Source organism: Phascolarctos cinereus, unplaced genomic scaffold (genome assembly GCF_003287225.1).
Source record: "Phascolarctos cinereus isolate Bilbo 61053 unplaced genomic scaffold, phaCin_HiC Scaffold_4;HRSCAF=312, whole genome shotgun sequence".
Lineage (NCBI taxonomy): Eukaryota > Metazoa > Chordata > Mammalia > Diprotodontia > Phascolarctidae > Phascolarctos > Phascolarctos cinereus.
The window spans coordinates 474,419,859-474,446,332 of NW_027555847.1; the positions used below are offsets into that span (position 1 = coordinate 474,419,859).

At 35.5% G+C, this 26,474-nt stretch overlaps 1 protein-coding gene across 1 annotated transcript; it reads left to right on the forward strand.

Moving 5' to 3' along the window:
* Positions 1-3,782: 3,782 nt before the first annotated feature.
* CYP7A1 (cytochrome P450 family 7 subfamily A member 1) lies at positions 3,783-13,391 on the forward strand. The gene is made up of 6 exons (XM_021005973.2): positions 3,783-3,931; positions 4,364-4,604; positions 6,994-7,580; positions 9,347-9,477; positions 10,549-10,724; positions 11,359-13,391. Exons 1-6 carry the CDS (start codon positions 3,852-3,854, stop codon positions 11,656-11,658), a joined length of 1,515 nt encoding a protein of 504 aa, XP_020861632.1. The 5' UTR covers positions 3,783-3,851; the 3' UTR covers positions 11,659-13,391.
* Positions 13,392-26,474: the final 13,083 nt, after the last annotated feature.

Here is a 26,474-nt window from a genome sequence, read left to right on the forward strand (position 1 = left end):
CAGAAAGCTAGATACTTCAGGTTCCTTTCCCTAACATGAAGGAGTTGAGGAAAAACTCTGAAGGAATGGGATAGTTAATGGCAGCTATTCTTGTCCCCTTTGCAGGGGAAAGGAACAAAGGAAGAGATTTTTACCAATCCTCAATCTCAGTTTAAGGCAGTCTTTTCTTTCAGGTGTCACTTTGGTCTGATAAGCACAACAAATAGCCCTATTGTCAGTAGGAGCAACAGGGGTAACACCTCATACAGTCATTTAGGAGAAGATAGTTGAGGAAGAAAACGCTAGGACCTTACGGTGCCCATCCACATGTTCCGAAGATGGAAGACAAACTCTGAACTCTCACTGAAAACCCAGCTCCACACTTTCCTACATCTTTCTCTTAGAAATTTCTGCAAAGCAGTCCCAAAAACCATCATAAAGAGTCTTTCCCAGAAATCGCAATTCCCAAATTCAGTAGCTAGTGGATTTAGGAGGCATATCTCCATAGCAACACAAGTTACAGTTAGAAAATGTTCTCTCTCATTGAAATTCTTCAAGGCCTAACTCAGATTATACTTTCTTAGTAAGGTCTTGCCTGATCTTCTTTTCCTTCTCTTTTCCCCCATTTCCGAATACTCTTGGTTCTCACATTTTCTCATAGTTCCATATCCCTGTCATATTCTATCTTGTATCATAATTATTTGGGTGAACATTATATCCTTCTATTAGACTGTAATCTCCTTCAGGGCTAGGACTAGAATGGTTTTCTGTTCTTAGGGACTAATAGAATAGAATAGAATGAGTAGAATAGAATGGGATAAAATAGAATTGATTGATTTTTTTCCTGATTAAATTGACTACTTAATTCAGTCAAGTTGCTTGTGTAAGCAAAAGATAAAAATGTGTGTGACAAAGGATATTTTATTTTCTTCTCCCTCCCACATACAATATGTGTTACATATTGGTTACCTATTATAGTTAGCTTTAGGACATGGATTTATTTGAGCTTGTCTGTTTGTTTCCTGGTTTGCTTTGCCATGATTTTCTTAGTTTAGTCAACTTGGGTTGTTTGACTCAAATCTCATACCTCTTTGGAACCTAGGACAGTTTATGTCTACTGGCCAGCTATCTATATTAGTAGCAGCAGTACTAATGTAGCAGCAATTAGAGGACTACTAATGGTTTTGAAATTCATGTTAAACCTAATCCCTTGCCTAGGTCTTCTAGCAAGTAGGGCCTTTACAGATTTGAAATATAAAAATACTTTGCTTTTCTGTAGTTCATTGAGTCTGGAGAAGGAAATAACGAACCACTTTAGTATCTTTGCCAAGAAAATCCCAAATGGGGTCACAAAGAGTAGAACACACTGAAAATGACTGAACAAGAAGTTCATTTAGTCACCCAAAGTGTGAGCAGCCAAGAATGACAAAGAGAGAAAAATGTCCTCTGGGTAGTTAAAAGAAACATCACAAAGTCCATGCATGAAATCTCATGTAAGAGAACTCAGAGAAAGAGGATCACTCCAGTCTTTACTTGGTTTAAGTAAACTCTTAGTTTAGACATAGCTCTGAGAGCTTGTTTACCTGGAGATAGATAAACCCTAAGAAGCAGATACAAAACTCAAAAAGCACAGCATTCTGGACCCATTGTGGAAAGTCAAACAGCTCCACTTACCACAAGAGCCTGTAAGTGAATCATTTTATCACTGTAGCATCTAAGTGCCCTATTTGGGAACAAGCAAGGTTTTGCAACTGATATTTAACAATGGACCACATATTTACACTCTTATAATTAACTGGAAGATATAATGAATATAGGATCTCATTGTGCTTATTGTTTGTTGATTACAAAAAAAGCATTTGAGAATAGCAAGGCATCTCCCATCCGTACATTGAGATTACCTTGAAAGATGTTGTAACAGAAATAACTCTGTCCGCTGATTCTCTGACAATAAATATCAGGCTAGGCATACACCAGAGTGATGTAGGATTGCCAAAGGAATTTGTCATTGTGCTGGAAGAGATCCAGATCAGAAACATGTTGAGGAGGGTTTCCTGGGAGATGAAGTGAAGTGGGCTCCTTCGGATGATAGTTTCCTGATGATATCAAACCCCAGGACATTACAGAATCTCCTGGAATAGATCCATAATTACTCAAAGGAGTTTAACCTGTCTATCCATGCAAGAAAGACCAAGAGATGAAGAATGTCTATTGTCTAGATTCCAACATGCTGACTGGATTGCTTTTGGGAAATTGCAAAGGTCTTTTACTGACCACAAGTTTTCCATGAAAGCAAAGGTCCATATTTTCAATAGTAACATTTTACTGGTGTTGCTACAATGAGACATGAAACACCACTGCCTCCAAAGAAGCATAGAAGGTAAAGTCATATGGCAAGTATAAGCAAGCAACAACAACAACAACAACAACAACAACAACCACAACAACCAGTACTTGAATAGCACCTTAAGATTTGCAAAATATCTTACGCATTATCCCCATTTTACAGTTGAGGAAACTGAGGCAAACAGAGGTTAAGTGACTTGCCCAGGGTCACACAGCTAGTGAATGTTTGAGGCTGGATTTGAATTCAGATCTTCCTGATTCCAGATTCTATCCACTGTCACCTAGGTGCCTTATAGTAATTTTGAATAACAGGAGTAAAGGAATCAAGGAATTGTATGACAGGGAAAACATATGGCTGGCCATGTGGCAAGAGTAAGATATGCCAAACAAACAGACAGAGTGCCCTGTTGGTGCCCTTGAAATGTCAAAAGAAAGCCAGAAACACTTCTAGTATGTTGGGGAGACCCTCTGTGACATATTGTTGGGATTATCTGGACTAGAGTCTCATAAGATGGAGATGGTCAGGCCTTATAGGGCTGTGATCTGCACTGTCGTGGGGATCAAGAATCATAGAAGATCATAGATCCAGTCGAACATTTGAGTATATAATGATTAATGAGCTTAGTAATGACTCTGAGTTACCCATCAGTAACATTTTGGGCTTTGGGTTATGAATGTATTTGGCCATGTCAATTTATGAAATTGTCTGCCTCAGTATGAAAGGGTACAAATTTGTGTTGGAAGATGTTTGACCCACATCTATGAAATAAAAGGCCTTTTGAAGCTTTAAAATATCCTTGAGGCAGGAAGTATGGCATGCATTTTTTAAAGATTCTGATTAAAAAAGAGTTTACCATGTTTTGTTACAAAAAAAACAGTTATCCAAAAAAATAAAAGCAAAACATTTTTGTGCAACATGAAATATGATGATAGAAATTCATTAAGGAAGAAAAAACAAGTCACAGAAATACAGACACATTTCACTCAGTTCTCTTTCCTTTGAACTTGACCACTAAACCTCTCTTTGGTCAGCCAAATAAGACATTTTCTTCCTTAAGAATCAAAGGATTGAATTCATTAGGCTGCCAAATAATTTACTGCCTACCCCACTCCAAGTGTTATATTCTACATCTCTGCTAACTATAATTCAACCTAAAAAGTGTTCTTCCTTTTTATTTACTTAATCTTTACTGTTATAGTGTCTGAACTAAGGTGATAGGTCAACATATTTCTGAGAGACCTTCAATTTATCAAGTATTGCATCTCTTTGATTGTTTTGTAACCTCTCCTGATACCTGTGGACTTAGTTCAAGGCTACTCTTGTAACTGTCCAGCAGATGATGCTTTTTTTTTAGGTCCTGGTAGAACAAGTGGTAAATTGTTTGCTTTGGCCATTTAAGTTCAGGTTAATGAATCTGTGTTCTCCCGTATATAAAAACTTATGCTGAGGTCTACGTTCAACATGTCCTTACTCATCTGAACACAGGTTTTCCAGCTGCTCAGAAGTTAACCTCTAGGATTTCAAAATGTTGACAATTTCTTTAATCTGGGGCATTGTTGTGGCAGTATGCTTTTGCTTGTGGCTTATTATTGGAATAAGGAGGAGGTAAGCAGTGTCTTACTTTTACATTACATTTGAGTTCATTTCATTTGAGACTTATCTGTACTTGATATCACATGTTTACTTTTTGTGCTTAAACACAGCAGTGTTTGCTAGCTTTTGTTTATTTTTAAAGGCCTTTTTAGTAGTCTTTTAAAAGCCATAGATTTTCTCTGGACAATCTTCACAGTCTTTGGAGTGGTCTTAATAAGGTGAGAATTCCATTTTAATAATAGTTATACTCAATGCATGTGATGGAAAAATAAAGGATGTTGATAAAAATGAAAAATAATATGCATGCATACATAGGTCATAAGAACATATAAAATAAGCAGGGTGTGGTGGATAAAGGGCCAAAGTTGGAGTCAAGAAGATCTAGATTCAAATCCTGTCTCTAACACATACTAGCTATATGATGTGTATATTTTTCTATTGCAGGTGTATAGGAGAGCCACCTCTGGACAATGGGCTAATTCCATATGTAGGCTGTGCTCTGCAGTTTGGAGCCAATCCTCTTGAATTTCTCAGGACAAATAAAAGGAAATATGGTCATATTTTTACATGCAAACTAATGGGAAAATATGTGCATTTTGTTACCAATCCTTTTTCATACAATACAGTAATACGGCATGGAAAATACTTTGACTGGAAAAAATTTAACTTTGCTGTCTCTGCAAAGGTATCAGTTTTTAACTTTGTTTCAATTTACCTTTCTATCATATTCTTTATGTACATCCAGTTGTCTGTCTCACTGCTATTCTATCCCTAATCACTAAGGTCTTCTCTTATGTCTCATCCTAACATTATAGGAACTCTGGGTTCTAAAAGGTTATATACAGCAATGTAGCAGCTAGCAGGGGCCATCCAGGTAGAAAGTCTTTGAGAAGAGGCCCAGGAATACATTAAATTCCCACAATCTGAGGACCAACCCAGACAAATTTGGAAAGGCTTCTCATAAGCAGACTACCTACCATTGATAATTTAAAAAACTTTTTCTTGGCTATAGTAGTTTACAAAGATGGCACAGTGGAAGACTTGGGTTCAAATTCCACTTCTGATTTATGACCATGTTCAAATCACTTCTCTCAATCTCAGTTTATTCATCTGTAAAATGAGGGACAAGTAATACTTCTAGTATTTCCCTACATTGACAGATTGTTGTGAAACTCAAATGTGGTCATGTATGTAAAGTGCTATGAAAACCTAATTATAGAGCTTAAAATTCATTTATGAAGTGGTTGCCATCTAGTGGGTGTAGGGAATGTCCTTGTTGATGAAATCTTTTGAATTACTGAACTACCATGTATTAAAATATTTCTAAAATCCTTCTAGTTACTTCACTCTACCACTAATTTTTTTAAGCTTCAAAGTAGGAGTAATTGTGATCTTCCTTAACCATATCACTGATCACTCTGATACGAATCCTGTGATTTTGCCAGTGTGGTTATTCTCTCTGCAGACACATACCATAACCCTTCCAGACTTTCAAGTACTGTGTAATTTTTATTGATGTTTTCCCTGACTTACAAGGGCTTTTCTGTCATGCCAGTGTTTCAGAGTTGTTGGGTTTTTTGCCATGATAATATTGAGATGATGAATTACTCGATATCTTCATAATTGTCATGCATAATCTACATCTTTAGAGTGCTTAAAGGCTTTATAAAGCCCTTTTTCCATTTTATAAATGAGAAATCTGAAGTTCAGAGGGGTTCTCACTCTACAGTCTCAGATTATAAGAACAATAAGCCTTTAATGACATTTTAAAGTTGGTAAAGCATTTTATAAATATTAACTTATTTGATACCACAGCCCTGGAAGGCAGGTGCTATTTTTACCACCCTAATTTTACAGATGAAAAAACTGAAACAGAGAGTGGTTTGGTTAAGTGATTTAGCCAGGGGCTGCACAGTTAGTAAATGTTTGATATCAGATTTTAATTCAGTTCTTACTGACTCCAGAACCAGTGCTGATTCACTACATTCATCAGAGTCTAAATTTCAACCCAGGTCTTTTGGCTCTGGGTCTAATACCCTTTCTACAACACCATGCTGCTTGTAAATAATGGGTCAGGCCTTACCTAGTCAGAAAGTAAATTGAAGGTAAATTGCCTTACACACACAAAAAAGAAAAAAACATTCTTTTCTTTTTATTTCCATGATGCCTGATTGTTAATTAAAAAAGAAAAACAAACTTAAATACAAGTTTATTGAGTGTCTGCTAAGTATACGGCACTTAGGTGGGGTGGGAGATATAAAGAAGCAATCCTGCCTTCAAGGAGCTTAAAATCTAATTGAAGATAGAAGACATATACACGTAAGAGAATAACTAACAATAGAAGGCATTGTAGGCCAAGTTCCAAATGTTTTAAAGTTTTACTTAGAGAAGGCAAAGCTGCAAATAAATTCAACAAACATCTAAAAGTAGTGTCTAATGTTGCTGGCACTGTCCTTAGTGCTGAGGATACATAGGTAAAAATAAAACTGACTCAACCCTCTTACATTGTACTGGGAGAAATACAGATAAATAAATGCAAAATATAACATCAAATTCAAAGCAATTTGGCAAGATAAAGAAAGAAACTAATAACAGTAACTAAGAATAATAAGTAGAGAGGCATAGGGATGGTATCCAAGGGAATAGGAAATCGTGGGCAACAAGGACACCAGCATAAAGCATGTCTAAGAAGCAGTAGGTTAGAGCAGTATAACTGTAGTAGAGTGTGTTGCACAAAGTATAAGAAATAAAGTTGTAAAGGTAATGCCTTTTGAATTGTAATTTATTAAATTCTAATTAAAATCAGAATTTACAGATTCTATGACCTATACAAAATAAATGACCTTGTATGTTCAGGGAATAATTTACTTTCATAAAAGAATCAATTTGACTATAGAGTATTTGGGGATTTTTGATTTAAAGACTTCCCAACTTCAAGATATTTGTAACCTAGGAAACTTTATGCTTGTCATGCTTTGTGTGCAAAATACTCCTGGCTATCCTTTCTAATTTAATTTATTCACAGGTGTTATGTTAGGTTTTAATTTTCTCACACATATTTTGTTTGATTACAGGCATTTGGGCACAGAAGCATTGATCCCAGTGATGGAAATACTACTGAAAATGTACATGAGACTTTCATTAAAACTTTGCAGGGGGATGCCTTGAATTCCCTCACTGAAGCCATGATGGAAAATCTCCAGTATGTCATGAGGCCACTAGATCTTTCCAAAACAAATCCTGATGGCTGGGTAACAGAGGGCATGTATTCCTTCTGCTACAGAGTGATGTTTGAGGCTGGTTATTTGACTCTCTTTGGCAAAGATCTTACAAGGCAAGAAGCACAGAGAACATTCATCCTAAATAACCTTAACAACTTCAAGCAATTTGACAAGATCTTCCCAGCCTTGGTAGCAGGGATTCCAATCCACATGTTTAAGAATGCTCACATTGCAAGGGAGAAATTGGCTGAAGCTCTGAAGCATGAAAATCTACGGAAGAGAAATAATATCTCAGAACTGGTCACAACTCGTATGTTCTTGAATGACACCCTCTCAACTTTTGATGACATGGATAAGGCAAAAACTCACGTGGCTTTACTTTGGGCAGCTCAAGCTAATACACTCCCTGCCACTTTCTGGTGCTTATTTCACACAATTAGGTAAAATAACATCATTGGTGCAAAAATAAGGAAACTGATCTTTTCAGTACCTAGCCTTGTACTTAGAGTTCTTGTCAGGTCATCAGTCAGGGACTGAGAGCCATAAGCTAAATAGGAGTGCCTACATTAAGTCCATGATGCATTCTATAACAGCAGCCAAAAATATTAATTGACTGTTTCAGACAGGTGCTGGGGTTATATTTCATTTTTGCAGGCTTTCACTTTTTTCCCCCTCAAATATCCCCTGCAATCTTACCATTCATTCTGATAATTATCATAACTCATCATCCTTCAGTTAGTCCTGTAGAAGCTAAACTTTCCTCTTTATACATTCAAATATATATACATATATGTATATACATATGTATCCCCTTACATATTTATTATATTATACATTATCCCTTTATATATTTATATATGACATATTTATATTTCAAATATATTCAACATAAATTTTTACGTATATAATTGTTTACTAGCCAAGGAAATTGGCAGTCTCCCTGAACAATTCTATGAAAATATTCTGTGTTCATGTCAGAGAGAAGAACTGACTTTATGGTAAAATCATAGAATGAATATTGTATAATTAATACAAGTAACAACTTACATTCATATGGCAACTTGAAATTCGCAAAGTGCGTTCCTGACAACAGACTTTATATTGATTGTCCCCATATTAGGACAGAGAAAATGGGCTCCAAGAAATTAAGTGGCTTGCTCCAGGGTCTACATGCCACAGCAAAGCTTTCACCCAGCTCTGCTGACTCCAAATCCATTATTCTTTGCTCTTGACCACTCTGCAGTTAATTACAACCATACAACCAACATGTAGGCAACATTCTTCAGCCAAATATTTCCCGCCAACCAACTTCTATTTTGTAGCACATATCTCTTGACATGGCACTCACGCATAAAATGAAGCCGCATGAGAACTTTTATGTGTTAGTCACCATCTGGCAATTCAGAGTGCCGCATAATAATTTTGTGACATAGCAAAAAATTTCCTATTCTGGATGAAATCTTAGAATCACAGACTTTGAGAAGCAGTGAGGCATGGTGGATTGAGTTCTAGATATGGAGCTTTAAGACCTGTGTTTAAATCCTCTCTTTAACACTTTATAGGCAAATCATTAATGTCCCTAATCCTCTGTTTCCTCATCTTCAAAATAACAACAACAACAATAACAACAAATCTGTAGTAACTAGCTCAGGGTTGTTGTGAGGGTCAACTGAGATAATGGGTATAAAGCATGTTACAAATCTTAAAGTGTTATATGGATATCTGCTATTTTCATACTTATAGACTTCTACAAAGAGAAAAAAAAAAGATTTTAAGATCATCTAGCCTAGTTCCTTTCATGATGAAAAGATGAAAATAAGGATTTAAAAAGTGAATGGTTTTTTCTGTTTAAAGTTTGACCAGGATGACATAGGACATATAGAATGATATTCTTATAGGTTTTTTTTTAAATCTTAAGTGAGACCTTTTCCTAAGCTATTTAGCTTTCCCTCCCCCTTACGAGAGATAATACTTTACAATGACAATGCTATATTACATATTTACTACAAGCATATCTAGTCACAAATTTACTTCTAGTCAGTGAAAACTAAATGGGAATACTACATATTTTCCCAAGATTTACTTAGTTTTGACCAAATATTTGAGAGTAGCAAAAAAAAAAACCCAAACCCAACTTAAATCTACAAAACAATTTGGTATAACGAAACATAACATTCTATGCATCTTTTCTTTTGGCTTTTAATAGGAGTCCAGAGGCAATGAAGACAGCTACAGAAGAAGTCAGAAAAACTTTAGAAAATTATGGCCAAAAAATTAGCTTTGAAGGCAAGCCTATAAGCCTGAGTCAAATGCAACTACATGACATGCCAGTGCTAGGTATGCTGACCGCTTGCACTGCCACAGAAGACTTTCCCAGTGTTTCATTTTCCATCTTTTTCAGCTCAATGAACTAGACAATAATTACAAAAATTCTTCAAAGGACAAATCTTTTGACTTTCAACCAAAAGCAACCAAAAGGCAACCAACAGATGAAATGAGAGCAAGGAATTGTCTGTCAGACCTTACTTTTTCCACTTAATCTGGGACAACCTTTACCTTTTTTATTACCCATTCCTTCTTGCTTCTTTTATTTCCTTCTTTAGGCAGGAAGAATTCCTATATGACTCCAAAAATTCATTGGTAAAACCTAAAACATATCAGAGGTCCAAGCTTTAGTTAACATATGCCAAAATATCTATCTGTATAAAAATGGAAATTTTCAGTTTGTTTTGTTTACCCAGTGCCAAACATTTGGGTGTTTATAAACATTCACAAATGATTACCTGGATTTAAATTTTTTTTTATCCAGATGTTTGGTATAATGTACATGTAGCCATGTAGTATTATTCCATAGGATTGTGAAGTCCAAATTCCTATTGACTGTTTGGAATTTTGTCTTTAAAGATCAAAAAAAAATCACATTGGACTTTGATTTTCAGATTCAAAAATCCATCCAAATGATGTTGTACAATAATCAGTAACAGAGCAACAACAAAGAGGAGTCAGAAAAGTCTGAGGAAAAGCTTATCTGACTATCTTGTCATATTCTGTTTTTAACCCCAATCTTTTAAGTTCATCTGCTTTTTATTTTGTCTAAGTTTTGTTATGGACTTGCAAACAGTGGGACCTAAATAAATATTTCATAAGGTTGTAGAAGCATAGTTGGAAAGGACTTTATAGGTTATCTAGTCCAACTCCCTTCTTTTATAGATGAGTAAACTGAGGCCCAGGGAAGTTGAATGACTTGTCTATAGCTGCATAAATATTAAGTGTCAAACCGACCCAAATAATATTTCTCCAAAGCCAGCCCTATTGTCACTGTAAAACACTTGAATTGAATTGTTTATTATGTGATATGATTATACCTTGTAAGTTCTTTAAAGACTTGGTTTTTTCTTTATTATGCAGATAGTATAATCAAGGAGGCTTTACGACTTTCTAGTGCATCCTTGAACATCCGAGTTGCTAAAGAGGATTTCACTTTGCACTTAGAGGAGGGATCCTATAATATCCGAAAGGATGACATAGTAGCTCTTTATCCCCAGATGCTGCACTTAGATCCAGAAATTTACCCTGACCCCTTGGTAAGTAATTTTTCATCAAAGCCACTATCAAAACTGGATACTTGGCCAAAGTAAATTGAGAATACACCATTGCATAGGTATTTCTTCAGGACATTTGATTTGTGTGATGCTAAAAGTTTGGATGTGTGGAAACATCTGGATGATTTTTTTCTTGATTTTCTTCCTGACATTTAGCATTCTGCAGATCCATCATAGGCATAGTACTGATGATAAGGTTGACACTTCTTTGCTTTCTCCTTAAAATGGTTCAAAATGGGGAACACCAATCTTATATTTTCCTTCTCATCCAGATTCCCCAAATCCAAGAAACTGCCTGCTATAATAGCATCGTTTGGCTTCTGGTCATGATCCCTAACTTTTAATTCAATCCAACTCAGAAAGCCAGTCTTCTTGGAAAGGACAAGACAGGAGAGGGACTAAAAAGTCTTTATTACTTATCTTTTCTCATATGTCCTTTGTCCTGGGATAAGTTTGGCTCCATTGTAAAATCCTTAAGTAACTAAATTACTATTATGAAATAAGAGAGAAACAGAATTCAGAACTTTAAAATTCAGGTCAATAAAGTGTAATTAAAGATGATCTAAAGTTATTTCAAACTAGTTCTTGAGGTATTTCTTCTCTATTGTGATTGCAGGTTTTTAAATATGACCGTTACCTCAATGAAAATGGAAAACCAAAGACAAACTTCTATTGTAATGGCATCAAGTTAAAATATTACTATATGCCCTTTGGATCAGGACTGACATTATGTCCTGGAAGAGTGTTTGCTGTCCAGGAAATCAAGCAATTTTTAATTCTGATGCTTTCCTACTTTGAAATGCAGCTTATTGATAGTCAAGTTAAATGCCCTCCTTTAGACCAGTCTCGTGTAGGTTTGGGCATTTTACCACCAACATATGATATTGATTTCAAATACAAACTAAAACACCGATGATTGTTTTACTGATAGAAGAAAGGAACATTGGGTAATCTCACATGTCCAAAGAAAGCCATTGCCCCCAGCAAACCTGATGGCAGGCAGAATGAACAATGTTAGGTTACAGTGTGGTAGGAAGAGCACAGGATTTGGAGCTGGATCTGTATTTGAGCCTCAGCTCTGTTATTTACTACTTGTTTGACCATCAGCAAGTTGATTAATCACTATGGGACTCAATTTCCTTATTTGCAAAATGGGGAAGGGATATTGCACTAAATGATTTCAAAGTTCCCTTCTCACTTTAGATTTGTGCCACAGGGTGGGCTCAAGTATTTCACTAGTTCTGTTTTTATTTACTAGTACTTGCTAATAAAGTATGACATCTTAGGAATAATTTTAGATACCACATAAAATTGTGCTTCTGCAAAGAATAGTTTAAAATTATTCTTTGTTTAAATTAATGTATCAACTTTCAGCCAAAGCCTACATTTTATTCTAGGGAGAAGGGGCAGGGAATTGGTACTTTTACAGGAGGGAAGGGTTGCAGTTAGTTGAGAATTTTTTTTCCTAAGGAAACTCCTTTTTATATTTACAAAAATCAGCCAACCATTATTTAGAAAAATAAATAATAAACATAAAAAGCAATTCACGTTTTAGTGAAACTGCCAATCAGACACACTGGTGGCTTCTTCAGCTGTGAAAATGGTTTTATAAAGACTTAACAATTCAGATATTAAAGCTAAGTGAGGGAATGTCTTTCAACTGTCTTTGCATCTTAGATAATTAAGACAACCTAATTTTCCAGTTTTAAAAGGTAATTTCAATGTACTAATAACATTGAACTTTGTTGTAATATATTTTCTTTTATTATGTATTAATTTATTGTCTCAGGAATATCTAGCAGTCTAACTATGGGTATAAGTGATAACATCTCACTTATTCTTGTATTTGAACCAGTCTTGGTAGGGAGAGCTTTTTAGGAAACAAAAGACAATTTCATTTTTCTCTTCAATGAAAAGCATGTGACATTTAAATAGTGTTTTTTGAGGGTGTCAGTCAAAACCTGCCATTTTAAATCTATAGTTATAAAAATGCTATGAAGCTTGCGATCATTTATTTTCAAACACTTAGCTTTCAGATTTCATTTTGTTATTTTCTACTGCTAAATGAAATGTAGTACAAATAAAAACCAATAATTTATGACTATGTATAATAGTGTTTTAACTATTGTGAATAACCTAGATTTGATTTAATATTTTATGTATCAACTATTGTCTATGATGGTGTTATTCATATATGTGTGTATGTCTATGCATAATGTATATTTAGTATATTTCTTGTATATTGTACAGAAAATATTAAGAAAATGACAAGGGTGTAACTATTTTTCTGAAATGGTTTATTCATTTTAACTTGCATTAGTTCATTAAAAATAAAAACTACTTCAGGAGTGTTTTTTAAAAACATATCTTACAAACAGAATTTTTAAAAAATTTTTATTTGTATAGTATTTCACTTTCTCCCAGTTACATGTAAAAACAATTTTTAACATTCATTTTTAAAACTTTGAGGTTCAAATTCTCTCCATTCCTCCCTTCCCACCCCCACCCCATTGAGAAGGCAAGCAATTCAATATAGGTTATATATGTATAGTCATGCAAAACTTTCCATAATAGTCATGTTGTTAAAAAAAATCGACCAAAAAAAAACCCTTAAGAAAAATAAAGTAAAAAAAAAGTATCCTTCAATCTGTATTCAGACACCATAAGTTCTTTCTTTGGGGATGGATAGAATTTTTAATTAGAAGTCCTTCCAAGTTGTCTTGGATCATTTTATACTCAGAATATTATATTAGGTATATTAATATTGATTTAATATTTAAAATAGGTAGCTATAGATCTGCAAAAACAATGACTGTTCACAAAAGAAAAGGCATCTCAAAATAAAAAGCAAAATAAGTTGACTAATAATAATAAACATTTATATAGTACTTACTATGTTCCAGGCACTGTGCTAAGCACTTCATAATCATTATCTCAGTTGATCCTGTCGATGCTACTATTTTCTTTATTTTGTAAATGAGGAAATGGACAAACAGGTTAAATGACTTGGCCAGGGTCACACAGTTTATAAGTGTGAATCTGAATTTGAACTTAGTTCTTCCTGACTTCAGACACAGCACCCTTTCAATTATGCTACCTCACTGTTTCTCTATACGAAGAGAATCCAGTAAAAAAAAAATGCCCCTATATGATGCATAAATTTTTTTTAAGACAATTGGAGTTAAGTGTCTTGCCCAGGGTCACACAGCTAGTAAGTGTCAAGTGTTTGGTCTGAGGCAGGATTTGAACTCAGGTCCTCCTGACTTCAGGGCCAGTGCGCTATTCACTGCACCACCTAGCTGCCCCATGGTGCATAATTTTAAGCAGTGTGTATTGGAACTTTGATGAAACAGTCTCCAGGGGCTTTATCATGAAACTGCCTTTAGAAGAAAGGTCATTTTCATGAAATTATGGCCTTGTAGAATTGGAAGTGCTTATGTCAGTCATCTAATGCTACCCATGTATACCCAATGGATGAAAATGACTGTATAACACCCCAAAGTTATGGTCATTCAGCTTTTGAATGGACACTTAGATTGATTAGGAACCACTTCCTTCAAACCTATTAGAACCCATTTCACTTCCAGATAAATCACTTTGCTGAGAATGTCTTCCTTATAGTGAGTAAAAATATGTTTGCCTGTTCTTTCAACCTGTTTGTCCTAATTCTTCCACACTAAAACAGAATAATTCAAATACATCTTCTATGTGACACTTCTTTTTTGACATTTAATAGTATTTTGTTTTTTCCAAATTACATGTAAATATAGTTTTCAACATTCATTTTTGTAAGATTTTGAGTTCCAAATTTTTCTCCCTCCCTCCCTTCCATTCCCCCTCCCCCCTTCCCAAGACAGCAAGCAATCTGATATAGGTTATACATATACGATCATGTTAAACGTATTTCTACATTAGACATATTGTGAAAGAAGAATCAGAACAAAAGGGAAAAACCACAAGAAAGAAAAAGCAAAAATTTAAAAAAGGAAAACAGTATCTTCAATCTGCATTCAGACTCCAGTTCTTTCTCTGAATGTGGTTAGCATTTTCCATCATGAGTCTTTTGAAATTATCTTGGATCCTTGTATTGCTGAGAAGAGCTAAGTCAATCATAGCTGATCATCACACAATATCACTGTTACTGTGTACAATGTTCTCCTGGTTCTGCTCACTTCACTCAGCATCAGTTCATGTAAGTCTTTCCAGGTTTTCCTGAAATCTGCCTGCTCAACATTTCTTATAGTACAATAGTATTCCATTACATTCATATACCACAATTTATTCAGCCATTCCCCAATTGATGGGCATCCCTTCAATTTCCAATTCTTTGCCAAAACAAAAAGGCTGCTATAAATATTTTTGTATATGTGGGTCCTTTTCCTTTTTTTATGATTTTTTTGGGATACAGACCTAGTAGTGGTATTGCTGGATCAAAGGGTATGCACAGTTTTATAGCCCTTTGTGCATAGTTCAAAATTGTTCTCCAGAATGGTTAGATCAGTTTACAACTCCACCAACAATGCATTAGTGTTCCAATTTTCCCACATCTTCTCCAACATTTATCATTTTCCTTTTCTGTCATATTATCCAATCTGATAGATGTGAAGCGGTACCTCAGAGTTGTTTTAATTTGCATTTCTTTAATAAATAGTGAGTTAGAACATTTTTTTTTCCATATGACTATAGATACCTTTAATTTCTTCATCTGAAAACTGCCTGTTTATATCCTTTGACCATTTACTGATTGGGGGACACTTCTTTAAATGAAGACAAAGATCATACTCTCCCTCTAAATATCCTATTTTTGAGGCTAAATGTCACTAAGCATTTCAACTTATCATTGTATGACATCATTTCCAGTACTACTTACCATCCTGGTCACTCTCCTTTGAACACACCTGAACTTTTTAATAAACCTCTTAAAATGTGGTATCCTGAATAATAATAGTAAAGCTAACATTTATATAACACTTGAAGTTTTCAAAGCACATATATTATCTCATTCAATACTCCTAACAACTTTGAGGTAGCTGTAAATACTCCAAGTGGTGTCCAGCCAGGAAAAAAGGGATGATCCTTCAAATTCCTTGGCCTTTCCATATCCTCCTAGTTCATCTTTCCATGTTCACTTCATCTGTTTCTATATGAAGCCTTGCCATTACTTTAAAATGGTCTGTCTCTTCCATGTTTAATAGTGACTATGCTAGAATTCCTTGGCCCCCGTTCTGCTGTTCCTGACCTACAAATTCTAATTTGTAGGCAACCTTCTCCTCCCAATTTACTTTTGCCTTTTTTGCCTTGGGTTTGCTGAGCATCCTAGAGAAAGTCACAAAATTGAGCTGATTTCGTCCACTTCAAAATTGTTGGTGTATAATCTTTGCTGGATCCTCGCTGCTATTCAATAATTCCTTTGTTCTTTTCTACTAGAACCCTTATCTCAGTAAGCACCATGACCATTCCAACTGTTTTACTCTCTTTAGGACTTCATCTACTCCACTACCTCCTGCCCCCTTTTCAGTAGATATCTTAGTCTCCTTCTTTACAGAAACTTGAGTTTAGAAGGGATCTCAGAAGCCTTCTACGCATCCCATACATAAATAGGAATCCCCTATAAAGCTTTCTTAACAGACAATCAGCCAGTGTTCACTTGAAGATCTTGAGAGAGGAGAATGCACTGCCTTTGGAAGACAGCCTATTCCATTTTGGGAGAGTTCTATTAGGAAGTTTTTCCTTATATAGAGCTGAAAATTGTATCCCTATAACTTTTGCCCCCTTGCTCCTGGTTCTGCCTCCTGCGACTAAGCCAAAGTCAATCCTTCTGCAGGACTGTCCTGTAACTACTTTAAGACAACTAAGTAACCTCTTCTCCAGGATAAACATTCTAAGCTCATTCAACTGATTCTGAAATCAGAAGGACTAGGTTTTCAAAGGGTCATAGACTCACAGACTTTGAGATGGAAGGCTCTCAGAGATCATCTTGTCCAAGCTCAACCTGCATCAAAAATTCTATCTACAACATAACCAACCTCTTTCATTCAAAGAAAGTTGATCCATTAATTTAAATGAAGAAATAATTTTAAACTATTCTTTGTAGAAGCACAATTCTGTATGAGTCTGAGGTACTGCTAGTACATCCAGATAGATATGCCCTACAGGTAGATGGATGTACAAGCCTGGACCTTAGGTTGGTGTTTTCTTTATCTGACTTGTGGGACAGTGAAGGGAGATAACAAAAATGATTTAATATTTGTGGATTCCTGTAAATAAGCAATCCCTTTTGCATGCTCCCCACCCACTCCATCTCCTCTTGATCACTTTGGTCTCCCTTGTTCTAAAATATTGAGAAACAACTACATATGGAAACTAGAGTACATGGCTAGCTTATGACCAGCACCAAATTGCGTGATGAGGCGGGGTTTATTATTTGTTAAAACCTACCAGAGGGTGGAGGAGTTCATAGATTGTGCCTGGCCAGGTAAATTGTTGACTGTCCAAAGAAAAGATAAAGATATTTTGATTAGGTCAATATTGTTACAAGATTCTAAGTTGTACTACAGAGACAATGTGGCAAAGGGGATGGGAGTATTGTGAGGTCAGAGTTGTCTCTTAGTATTGCTTTTCTGTCACTCACTGAATAGCTTTGGGCTAGCCATTTAACTTCTCTGTTACTCCACCAGCTTTGGATTTTTTTGATCTGGACAAAGCAGTAGGACTATTCCAGACTACTATCAGGTATTTGCTTTGTGGCAAAGAGAGCTAACCACTCCTCTTGTAATTCTATGTCGAGTAATAACAGCAATGGCTGCTCATCCCTGAGAACTGTCCCTACTAACTTTGTTTCATGTGGGAGTAGCCCAGATTGCCTTGAGGAGTTATAAACCCTGAATAATATGAGTTTATTGCAATAGTATGGATGTTGTTAGTATGTTTGGAGTCTCTTAGTCCCTCAACTATCTACAGATTAACAAATGCTAATGTGCCAAAAGTTTTCTGGTAAATCAGTTATTTGAAATTCAGATTACATTTTTTAAATTAAAAAAAAATCCTGTGACAATGACTATGGGTTTTCCAAGCACTCATACTGTATTGCAAAGTATAAGCTGAAATTAAACAAGAGGGGCAGCTATCTATGGATTATGATCTGCTTGGTTGGATAGAATGTCCACTTGGCTGAAATGACAGATACACTGGGATATTAGATCATTCCACCTTTGCCACATTGTATTTTTCATGTTTTTCCTGGGTGTTATCTGGGTGTAAGTAATAGAATGCCGCAATAACCCAAGAATCCAGACTGCACATCATCCAAAGGACACTGGTGAGAGATATACAGTGGGTGTGAGTAGGCCTTAGCATATTGCCCCTGAAAATTTACATTCAAGAAATGGCAGAATTTACATAATCCGGGACATTTATGATGATAAAAGGAATAGAGCCAGACAAATAATAAATGTGAGTGCAGTAGGTTGAGAGCCCAAGTACTGGTACCTGTATGATGTTAAAAGTATAGAGGAAGGTCCCCAAAACATTAGGTAGATCATCGATAAAGAATTTCTTGGGAAGATGTGAAAACATTTGCTCTGGATGAAGTGTGGATGGTTTCATTATATACCATTGATAAGCTCACAGATTCACAGAAATATCACTGCACTTTTGAAGTACAGGGCCCTGGCAGTGAAAAACAAAAAATACTGTTGCAATATTAGAAATGAAACAAAACAGGAAAACAAGAACATTCAATAACAAATCTCTTTTATTTTTATTATTAATTTAAAAATACTACAAACATTGGTACTTGAGATAAAAACTTAGTAAGAGGTAGATGGAAGTTTGAGAATTCTGTTGAGTTCATGAAGGATATTTCTGCATATTTTTGAAGGGCTTTATTACTTCTTTATTATGTTAAAAAATGATGACTTCTCTCTCTCTCTCTTTTTTTGTTTTTTTGGTTAGGCAATGGGGTTAAGTGATTTGCCCAGGGTCACACAGCTAGTAAGTGTTATGTGTCTGAGGCAGAATTTGAACTCAGGACTTTCTGAATCCAAAGCCGGTACTCTATCCACTTCACCACATAGCTGCCCACAATGACCTCTCTTTTTCCTGATACAGATGTAACAATGGTCTGAAATTTATCAGCCATACTTGAGGTCATTTTTGTTGTTGTTGTCTACAAACGGGATGATTGTGGGATGGTGTTTTAGTGCCTTATTCTTTTTCCTTGGTGATTCAGGGTTTCACATTTTCCTATTCAAGTCAATCCAATTCATTTCAGTGCAGGTCAATTTAGCAAGCATTTATTAGGTGGGAGAGTGGCAGGAAAAAAGTCTAATTGAGTTCTAACCCACAACTCCTTCAAACAGATCTAAAATACCAGAATGAGTGTTGATTATGCAATCTGGGAGGGGTGGAATCAGAGTAAAAGTCTTTTTTCCAAGCCAGGTCAGCACTGGGAGATACAAAGGTCTGTGACCACTAAGCATAGGGTCTAGTCAAGAACAGCTGTGCAGAGCATGCCAGTGCAGGGTGAGACTATTTAACTGGGCAATAAGAGGTTCCCAAATCCAGCACAGAGGGGCCTATGTTGGTGCAGGGTGCAGGAATATCTGTGAAATGGTAGCTTTGTTGCTCACTATCCAGTTCTAGGTCATAGATCCAGGGAAGACTAGGAGGGGACCCGGGACTAGGGATGGCATTCTAGGGTGAAGAGCAGTCCCAGGACCGAGGCAGTATGCCAAGCAAGGAACAAGTCCAGAAGCAACCAGCAGTTGGACGGCTCTGACCCCAAGAACAGTGAGGGTCTTAGTTTGAGCCTTCAGCACAATCTGAAGCCTAGAACAAAATAACCAGGTCAGGAATCCCAGAGCAAAGGGAAAGTCTGCTCTTCTGTCACTGGTCCTGCAGAGCTTTCCGGCTGGCTGGTAGTGGCTGATTATAGCTGCAGCTAGAATTCCAAAAGGGGCATGCCCACAAACATGTGACTTATGCTCAAACCCATGTCAAGAACTTGTAGAGCTGAGACCAGGAGGGCAGAAATCAGACTTTTCACTGGATCAGACCACTCTGAGCATGCTAAAACCTTGCAAGCCCTAACCTGAGCTGTCCACGGATCCAAGAGTAACACAATACTCAATATCCTAAGAAAGCAGCAGCAGGACCAGCCCAGACCTTCTCTTCAGAAGTATGTAGAACCTTGCCCTAATATCATGTTGGAAGTCAGGCAGTAGGCTGGTAGAATGAACAAATAAAAAGTAATCTTATCATAAAAACTATTATGGTGACAGGGATGCTTGACATACAAAGGCAGAAGAAGAGAACAATTCTAAAATATCTACAAGGAAAACCACATAGAAAAACATAGCTTGGGTATAAGTTAAATTAGAATTCTTGGAAGAGATGAATGAAGATTTTATAAATATTTTCATAAATAAATGAGAGTATTAGACAAAAAAATTGGGAAAGGAATGAGAGCTATGGAACAAAGAACTGAAAAGGGAATTAACATCTTGGTCAATGAGGCATAAGACTTATCCAAGTGACAAACTCCCTGAAAATTAGAATGGACCAAACATAAGGTACTTATTGCATGAGTCAACAAGAAATATTAAAACAAAGTAAACATACTGAAGAAAAATATAATTAAATGTAAGTTGTCTCATTATGAAAACAATTGACCTGAAAAATAGATCAAGGAGAAACAGAATTTACTGTAAATAGAATTTACATCAGACTACCTGAAAAGCTACAACAACAACAACAACAACAACAACAACCTAGACATCACATTTTAACAAATCATAAAAGAAAACTGCCTGGGTCTCTTAGAGCCAGATGACAAATTGGAAATAAAAGGAATCCACTGGTCACCTTCAGAAAGACACCACAAAAAAAATGCTCACAAACAGCCCAAACACAGAGCTTACAGGAATATTATACTGCCAAATATATTGCAAGCAGCCAGAGAGAAATAATTCAATTACCAAAGAATCACAGTCAATATTACATATGATTCAGTAGCCACACATATAAAGGGAATGGAGAGCTTGGAATAGGATATTTCAGAAAGCAAAAGTTATAAACTTACAACCAAGAATAATTTACTCAGCAAAACTGAGTAAAATCCTAGCAAGGAAAAAAATGGATTTTTAATGAAATAGAGGAACTCAAAAAACTTCTGAAGAAAAGAACGGGGCTTACTTAAAAACTTTGAAATGCAAACACAGGAGTCAAGAAAAATATAACAAGGTAAACATGAGTGAACAATTATGAGAGACTAAAAAAAGATAAACTGTTTACATTCTAATGTGGGGAGATGATACAAGTATCCCCTTAGAATTCTGCCATCCTCAGGAGTTATAAAGAGAGAATAATTAGACTGAGAGCCTGGGAGTGGTTCTATTATGTTTTGGTGGTTTTAAAAGAAGAATGGAAAGGAAAGAGAATAAAAATATACTGGCTGAGGGTGAGAAAGGAGAGAAAGCATAGGGAAAATTATTTCACGTGATCAAATCATGCATATAGATGTTTACACAGGCAAGAAGGAAAGAACTGGGAAGGGAGCTGGTGATACTCAAATCTCAACTCTCATCTGAACTGGTGGTCAAAAGAAAAAAAATATATACACAAACACAGAGTTGGGTGCAGAAACATATTTTCACTCAATAGGGAAAACAGGCAAAGGAGAGGAGGGAAAGAGGGCACTTAGAGGGAAGATAGATTAAGGGAGAGATTAGTAGTAAACAAAATAATCTCTAAGGATGCAGAAAAATATAAAGAGCAGCTCTCTGTAGTGATAAAGAATTAGATAACAGAGTGTCAGTCAATTGATGAATAGCTGAACAAATTATGGTATATAAAAGTGATAGAATACTATTGTACTATAAGAAATTATGAAGGGCATATTTTCAGAGTCAGAGGACAAAGACGGGAGGACTTGTATGAAGTGATACAGAGTCAATTGAGCAGAACCAGGAAGACAATTTATGTAATGACAACATATTGTAAAGACAACTCTGAAAGACTTGGAAATTCAATCAACACAATGATCAACTAAGAATATACAATCTAAAATCAGGATATGCTACCCACCTCCTGACGGAGAGGTAATAGAATCAGAATGCAGATTGAGGATGTGTGCATGTGTGTGTGTGTGGCCATCACGAAAGTTTGTTTTGCTTGACCATACATGTTTATAATACAGGTTTTGGTTTTTTTTTACTTTCTAAATTGGGAGGAGGGAGGTAGATAGAGAGGAAGTAGATAGTTGTTGTTGTTGTTATTATTGTTGTTTTTAACCAAGAAAACCCTAAAGAATTAACTAAAGACTAATTTAAAAATTAACAACTTTAGCAAAGTTTCAAGATATAAAATAAATCCACATAAATCAGTAGTATTTCTGCATATTACTTAAAAAAAATCTAACAGGAAGAGATTGAAAGAGAAAAGGAAACAGGAAAAAAAAATACTTGGGAGTCTACCTGTCAAGACACACAAAGGAACTAAATGAACATAATTACAGAATACTTACTACATAAATAAAGATAAATCTAAATAATTGGAGAAATAATAATTACTCATGGGTAGGTAGGGCCAAATCAATAAATACAAATGACAATACTATGTAATTTAACTTATTTATTCAGTGTCCCAAAGAATTGCTTTGTAAAGCTAGAAAGAAAATAATATAATTTATCTGGAGGAATGAAAAGTTAAGAATATTAAGGGAATCAGTGGAAAAAAATAGGCTGGAAGGGGACCTAACTGTACCAGGTCTCAACTGTACTACAAAGCTGTAATCATTGTACTAGGTAAGAAATAGAAGTTGATTAGTGAAAGAAACAAATGAGTGCAATAACTTAGTGTTTGATTAACCCAAAGATACCAGTTACTGGGATAAGAACTAACTATTTGACAAAAACTATTGGGACAACTGGAAAGTAGTCTGGCAGAAACTATTCATGGAACAACATCTCACCATATACCAAGATAAGCTCAAAATGGGCGCATGCTTTAGAAATAGTGATATCATAAGCAAATTAGTGGAGCAGGGAAGAAATTACCTGTCAGATCTATGGATAAGGGAAGAGTTCATGGCTACACAAGAGAGAGAGAGATTCATGAGAGGTAAAATGCATAATTTTGATTCCACAAAATTTTTTAAAAAATTGCAAAAACAAAACCAATGCAGCTACAAGTATAATAATAGCATGAAACTAGGGGGAAAATTTTGCAGCAAGTTTCTCTGGTAAAGGTTTAATCTCTAAAATATATAGGGAACTGAGTTAAATTTAGAAGAATAAGAGCCATTACCCAATTGATAAATTGTCACAGAGGGGCAGCTAGGTGGCATAGTGGATAGAGCACCAGCCCTAAAGTCAGGAGGACCTGAGTTCAAATTTGGCCTCAGATAAACCACTTAACACTTACTAGCTGTGTGACCCTGGGCAAGTCACTCAACCCCAATTGCCTTTAAAAAAATTTTTTTAGAAAGATAAATTGTCACAGGATATGAAAAAGCAGTTTTCAGAAAAAAAAACAAGCTATCAAGAGTCATATGAAAAATAAATGCCCTAAATCACTAACCATTAGAGAAATTCAAATTAAAACAACTCTGAGGTACCACTTCACACTAATAAGATTGACTGAGATGACAAAAATGGAAAATGACAAATGCTGGAAAGAATGTGGGGAAATAGGTAACGCTAATGCACTATTGGTGGAGCTGTGAACTAGTCCAACCATTCAAGAAATCAATTTGAAACTATGCCCAAAGGGCTAAGCATACCCTTTGACTCAGTAATACTGCTACTAGGACTATACTCCAAAGAATCAAAGAAAGGAAAATGACCCACATGTACAAAAACATTTATAGTAGATTTTTTTTTTGTGATGGCAAAGAATTGGAGACTGAGGGGACACCCATCAATTGAAGAATGGATGAACAAGTTCTGGTATATGTAATCAACAGAAAGATCTTGTGGTGTAAAAAATGATGAAAGCAATGGCTTCAATAAAACCTAGGAAAACCTGTATGAACTAATGCAAAGTGAAGTGAGTAGAACAAAAAGAACACTTTATACAATAATATAAATATTGTAAATATAATGAACTTTGAAAGACTTAGTAATTCTGATCAATACAATGACCTACTATGATTTGAAAGGACTCATGATAAAACATGCTACTCACCTCCAGATAGAGAACTGATGGACTCCAAACTGAAGCATATTTTCTTTTCTTTCCTTCCTTCCTTCCTTCCTTCCTTCCTTCCTTCCTTCCTTCCTTCCTTCCTTCCTTCTTTTGTTCCTTCCTTTCTTTCCTCTTTTCTTTCTTTTTATGTAATGTGGATAATGCAGACATTTATCTTGTATGACCATACATATGTATAATAAATTTTGTTTTTTTCATCTTCTCATTGAGTGGGGTAGGGGTAGTGATAGGGACAGAATTTGGAATTAAAAAATAATGAAAAAAGTCCCTGTGTTTGAAAAAAAAAAAGAAAGTGGATTATTGTTGATTGAAAGAAAGAAATTTCATTAAAAATAAAGCTGGAAAACAATCATTTACTAAGCATCTACCATGTGCCATGTACTGTGCTAGATGCTGGGAATACAAAAACTAAAATGAAATCATACCTTTCCTCAAGGAGTTTATATTTTATTAGGGGGAAATATCAAAATTTCACACAAAAAATTAAATACAAAATATACAAAAAAGTAGTTTCTGGGAGGAAAACTCAGGTATAAAATGAAGGAAAGTTCAATTACAATAGAATGAGGTTTCTAGATGGTGCATTTGAAAGGAAGGCTAGAATAGGCTAGAGCTAGAAAGTATAGTTACGAAAGAGCATTCTATAGAGCCTTTAAATCCTTTTAAAATTAAACAGTAAATAAGTTACATTTTATTTTATTTTTTTGCTACATCCCCTTCTTAATGAATTGAGAAAGACAGCAAATATAAATCACAGTAAGTCCATTCTGTTATGGATTTTGCTTAGTTAATATTTCTGATTTCTATAGTCTAAAATTCATAAGATAGGGTTTTTAATAGCTTAACTCAACTACGATCTGTTTATAATTCCATGTATACTGCAGAAGCCTTAATAAATTCTTCAGAAGGAGTAAGATGACATCCTGAATTTGAAAAAGTCCCTATGCTATATAATAAATATTATTTTCTTCATTCCCTTCTAAGAGCTCATCTATCTATCCCACCATCCTCTTTCATCAGTGATTTTCCTCCCTGTTTACTTTTGGATTTGCTTGATAAATTTTAGGATATTCTTTCTTTTCCCGTGCTGAATTATATTCCTGAGGGTGGCTTTTTTTCAGAAAGACATTTTGTCAAACTTTACTGAATGGCACACTTGATTAGTTATGCAACCTGGGATTTCAAGTATTAGAAAGTAAAACAGTAGCATGTGTACCATGTTGTCTATTTTGTTTATTAGTATTTCCTTATGGTCTATTTGCATGAAGTGCTTGAAAAGTGGCATCTATGCATTGTGGAAAATGTTATTCTCTTTCAAAATGGTCCAACTTCCTATATTTTTCCAAGCTAAAATTGTCCTCTACACTAGCATTATGTTCAGAGAAGAAAGAAGCAGGCCATGTGCACAGAATTTAGGAATCCTAATGAGATTTATTGAAGTGTATTTTTTTTCTGCAGCCATTAGAGGTCTCAGAAAAGCTGGAGATAAGATTGGACACTCCTTAGCTTTATGTCTTAAGTTGACTCTTCACCAACTCTCTGAATAGCATAGAGGTTAGTTATCACAGATCAATTAGTGCAGAAAGGAGAGGGAAGAGAGTGACAGTTCTCCAATGGCTAATGGGGATAGGGTTGGATGGCAGCAAATCTCAAGGATCTCAAAAGTGGGGCAACACCAAATATGGCTTTCCATCCAGGTAGCCAGACAGAACAGGAGCCTGAGGTCTCAGGTCTCACAATGAGGAGTGGACAAGGAGATACTGATACCCAATTTACCTCTAGGTGTTGGTACCAAAGATGGCTTCTGCAAAATCATCCCATCACTGACATGTATTAGGGATGTTTCCGTTTTCTTGTTCTCAGGGTTTCCAAAGTAGTAATTGGCTCATTTTTACTTAAGCAGTTATCTATAGTGTACTACAAAAACCAATTTCTCTAGGATTAAGATAATAGGCTGAATATTATGAAAGTTTAGGAAACTGGGAAAGATCTTTTCTGCTATTGAGAGATCTAAGTCAAAAGAGTGAAATTGCAATAAATTGTTTAGGTAACCAAAAAGAAAAGATTTTCTTTATCACTTAAATAGCTTTTCAATGTCAGGGAAAATGGCTCTGAGGCATGTTCCTAGAAGGATAACAAAAGAGACTTTGATCAGAAGAGTTTACAAATTGCTGGTTGTATTTTCACTTTAATGCTTTTTTTAAAGAAGGATGGGGAAGGATGAGGAACTTTACCAGAAATATAAAGTTAGGGAGAAAAGATCGTGATTTACCACTATAGCTTGCTATAGATGTGTATACATGTCAATGTTCTCTGGCAAGCAATAGTAATGCTTTTGTGTCTCTTATTCTATGTTCCCTCTGTCCCTTAATTTTTAACCTGTGTCCTACTACCCTGTCCTTAAATCCTTAAATCATAAAGAATTCCCTTTGTCTCCCTTATGCAACGTCATAAAATGCTTTCTTGTCTTGTCTTTAATCTTTAACCCCATAAAAACCTCTAAAACTATATATCATTCTGAAACCT

Coding starts and splice junctions, on each gene's coding strand:
- CYP7A1 (XM_021005973.2), top strand. CDS start 3,852: ATGTTGACAATTTCTTTAATCTGGGGCATTGTTGTGGCAGTATGCTTT. Junction 3,932..4,363: donor ATTATTGGAATAAGGAGGAG/GTAAGCAGTGTC, acceptor TTTCTATTGCAG/GTGTATAGGAGAGCCACCTC. Junction 9,478..10,548: donor ACATGACATGCCAGTGCTAG/GTATGCTGACCG, acceptor TTTATTATGCAG/ATAGTATAATCAAGGAGGCT.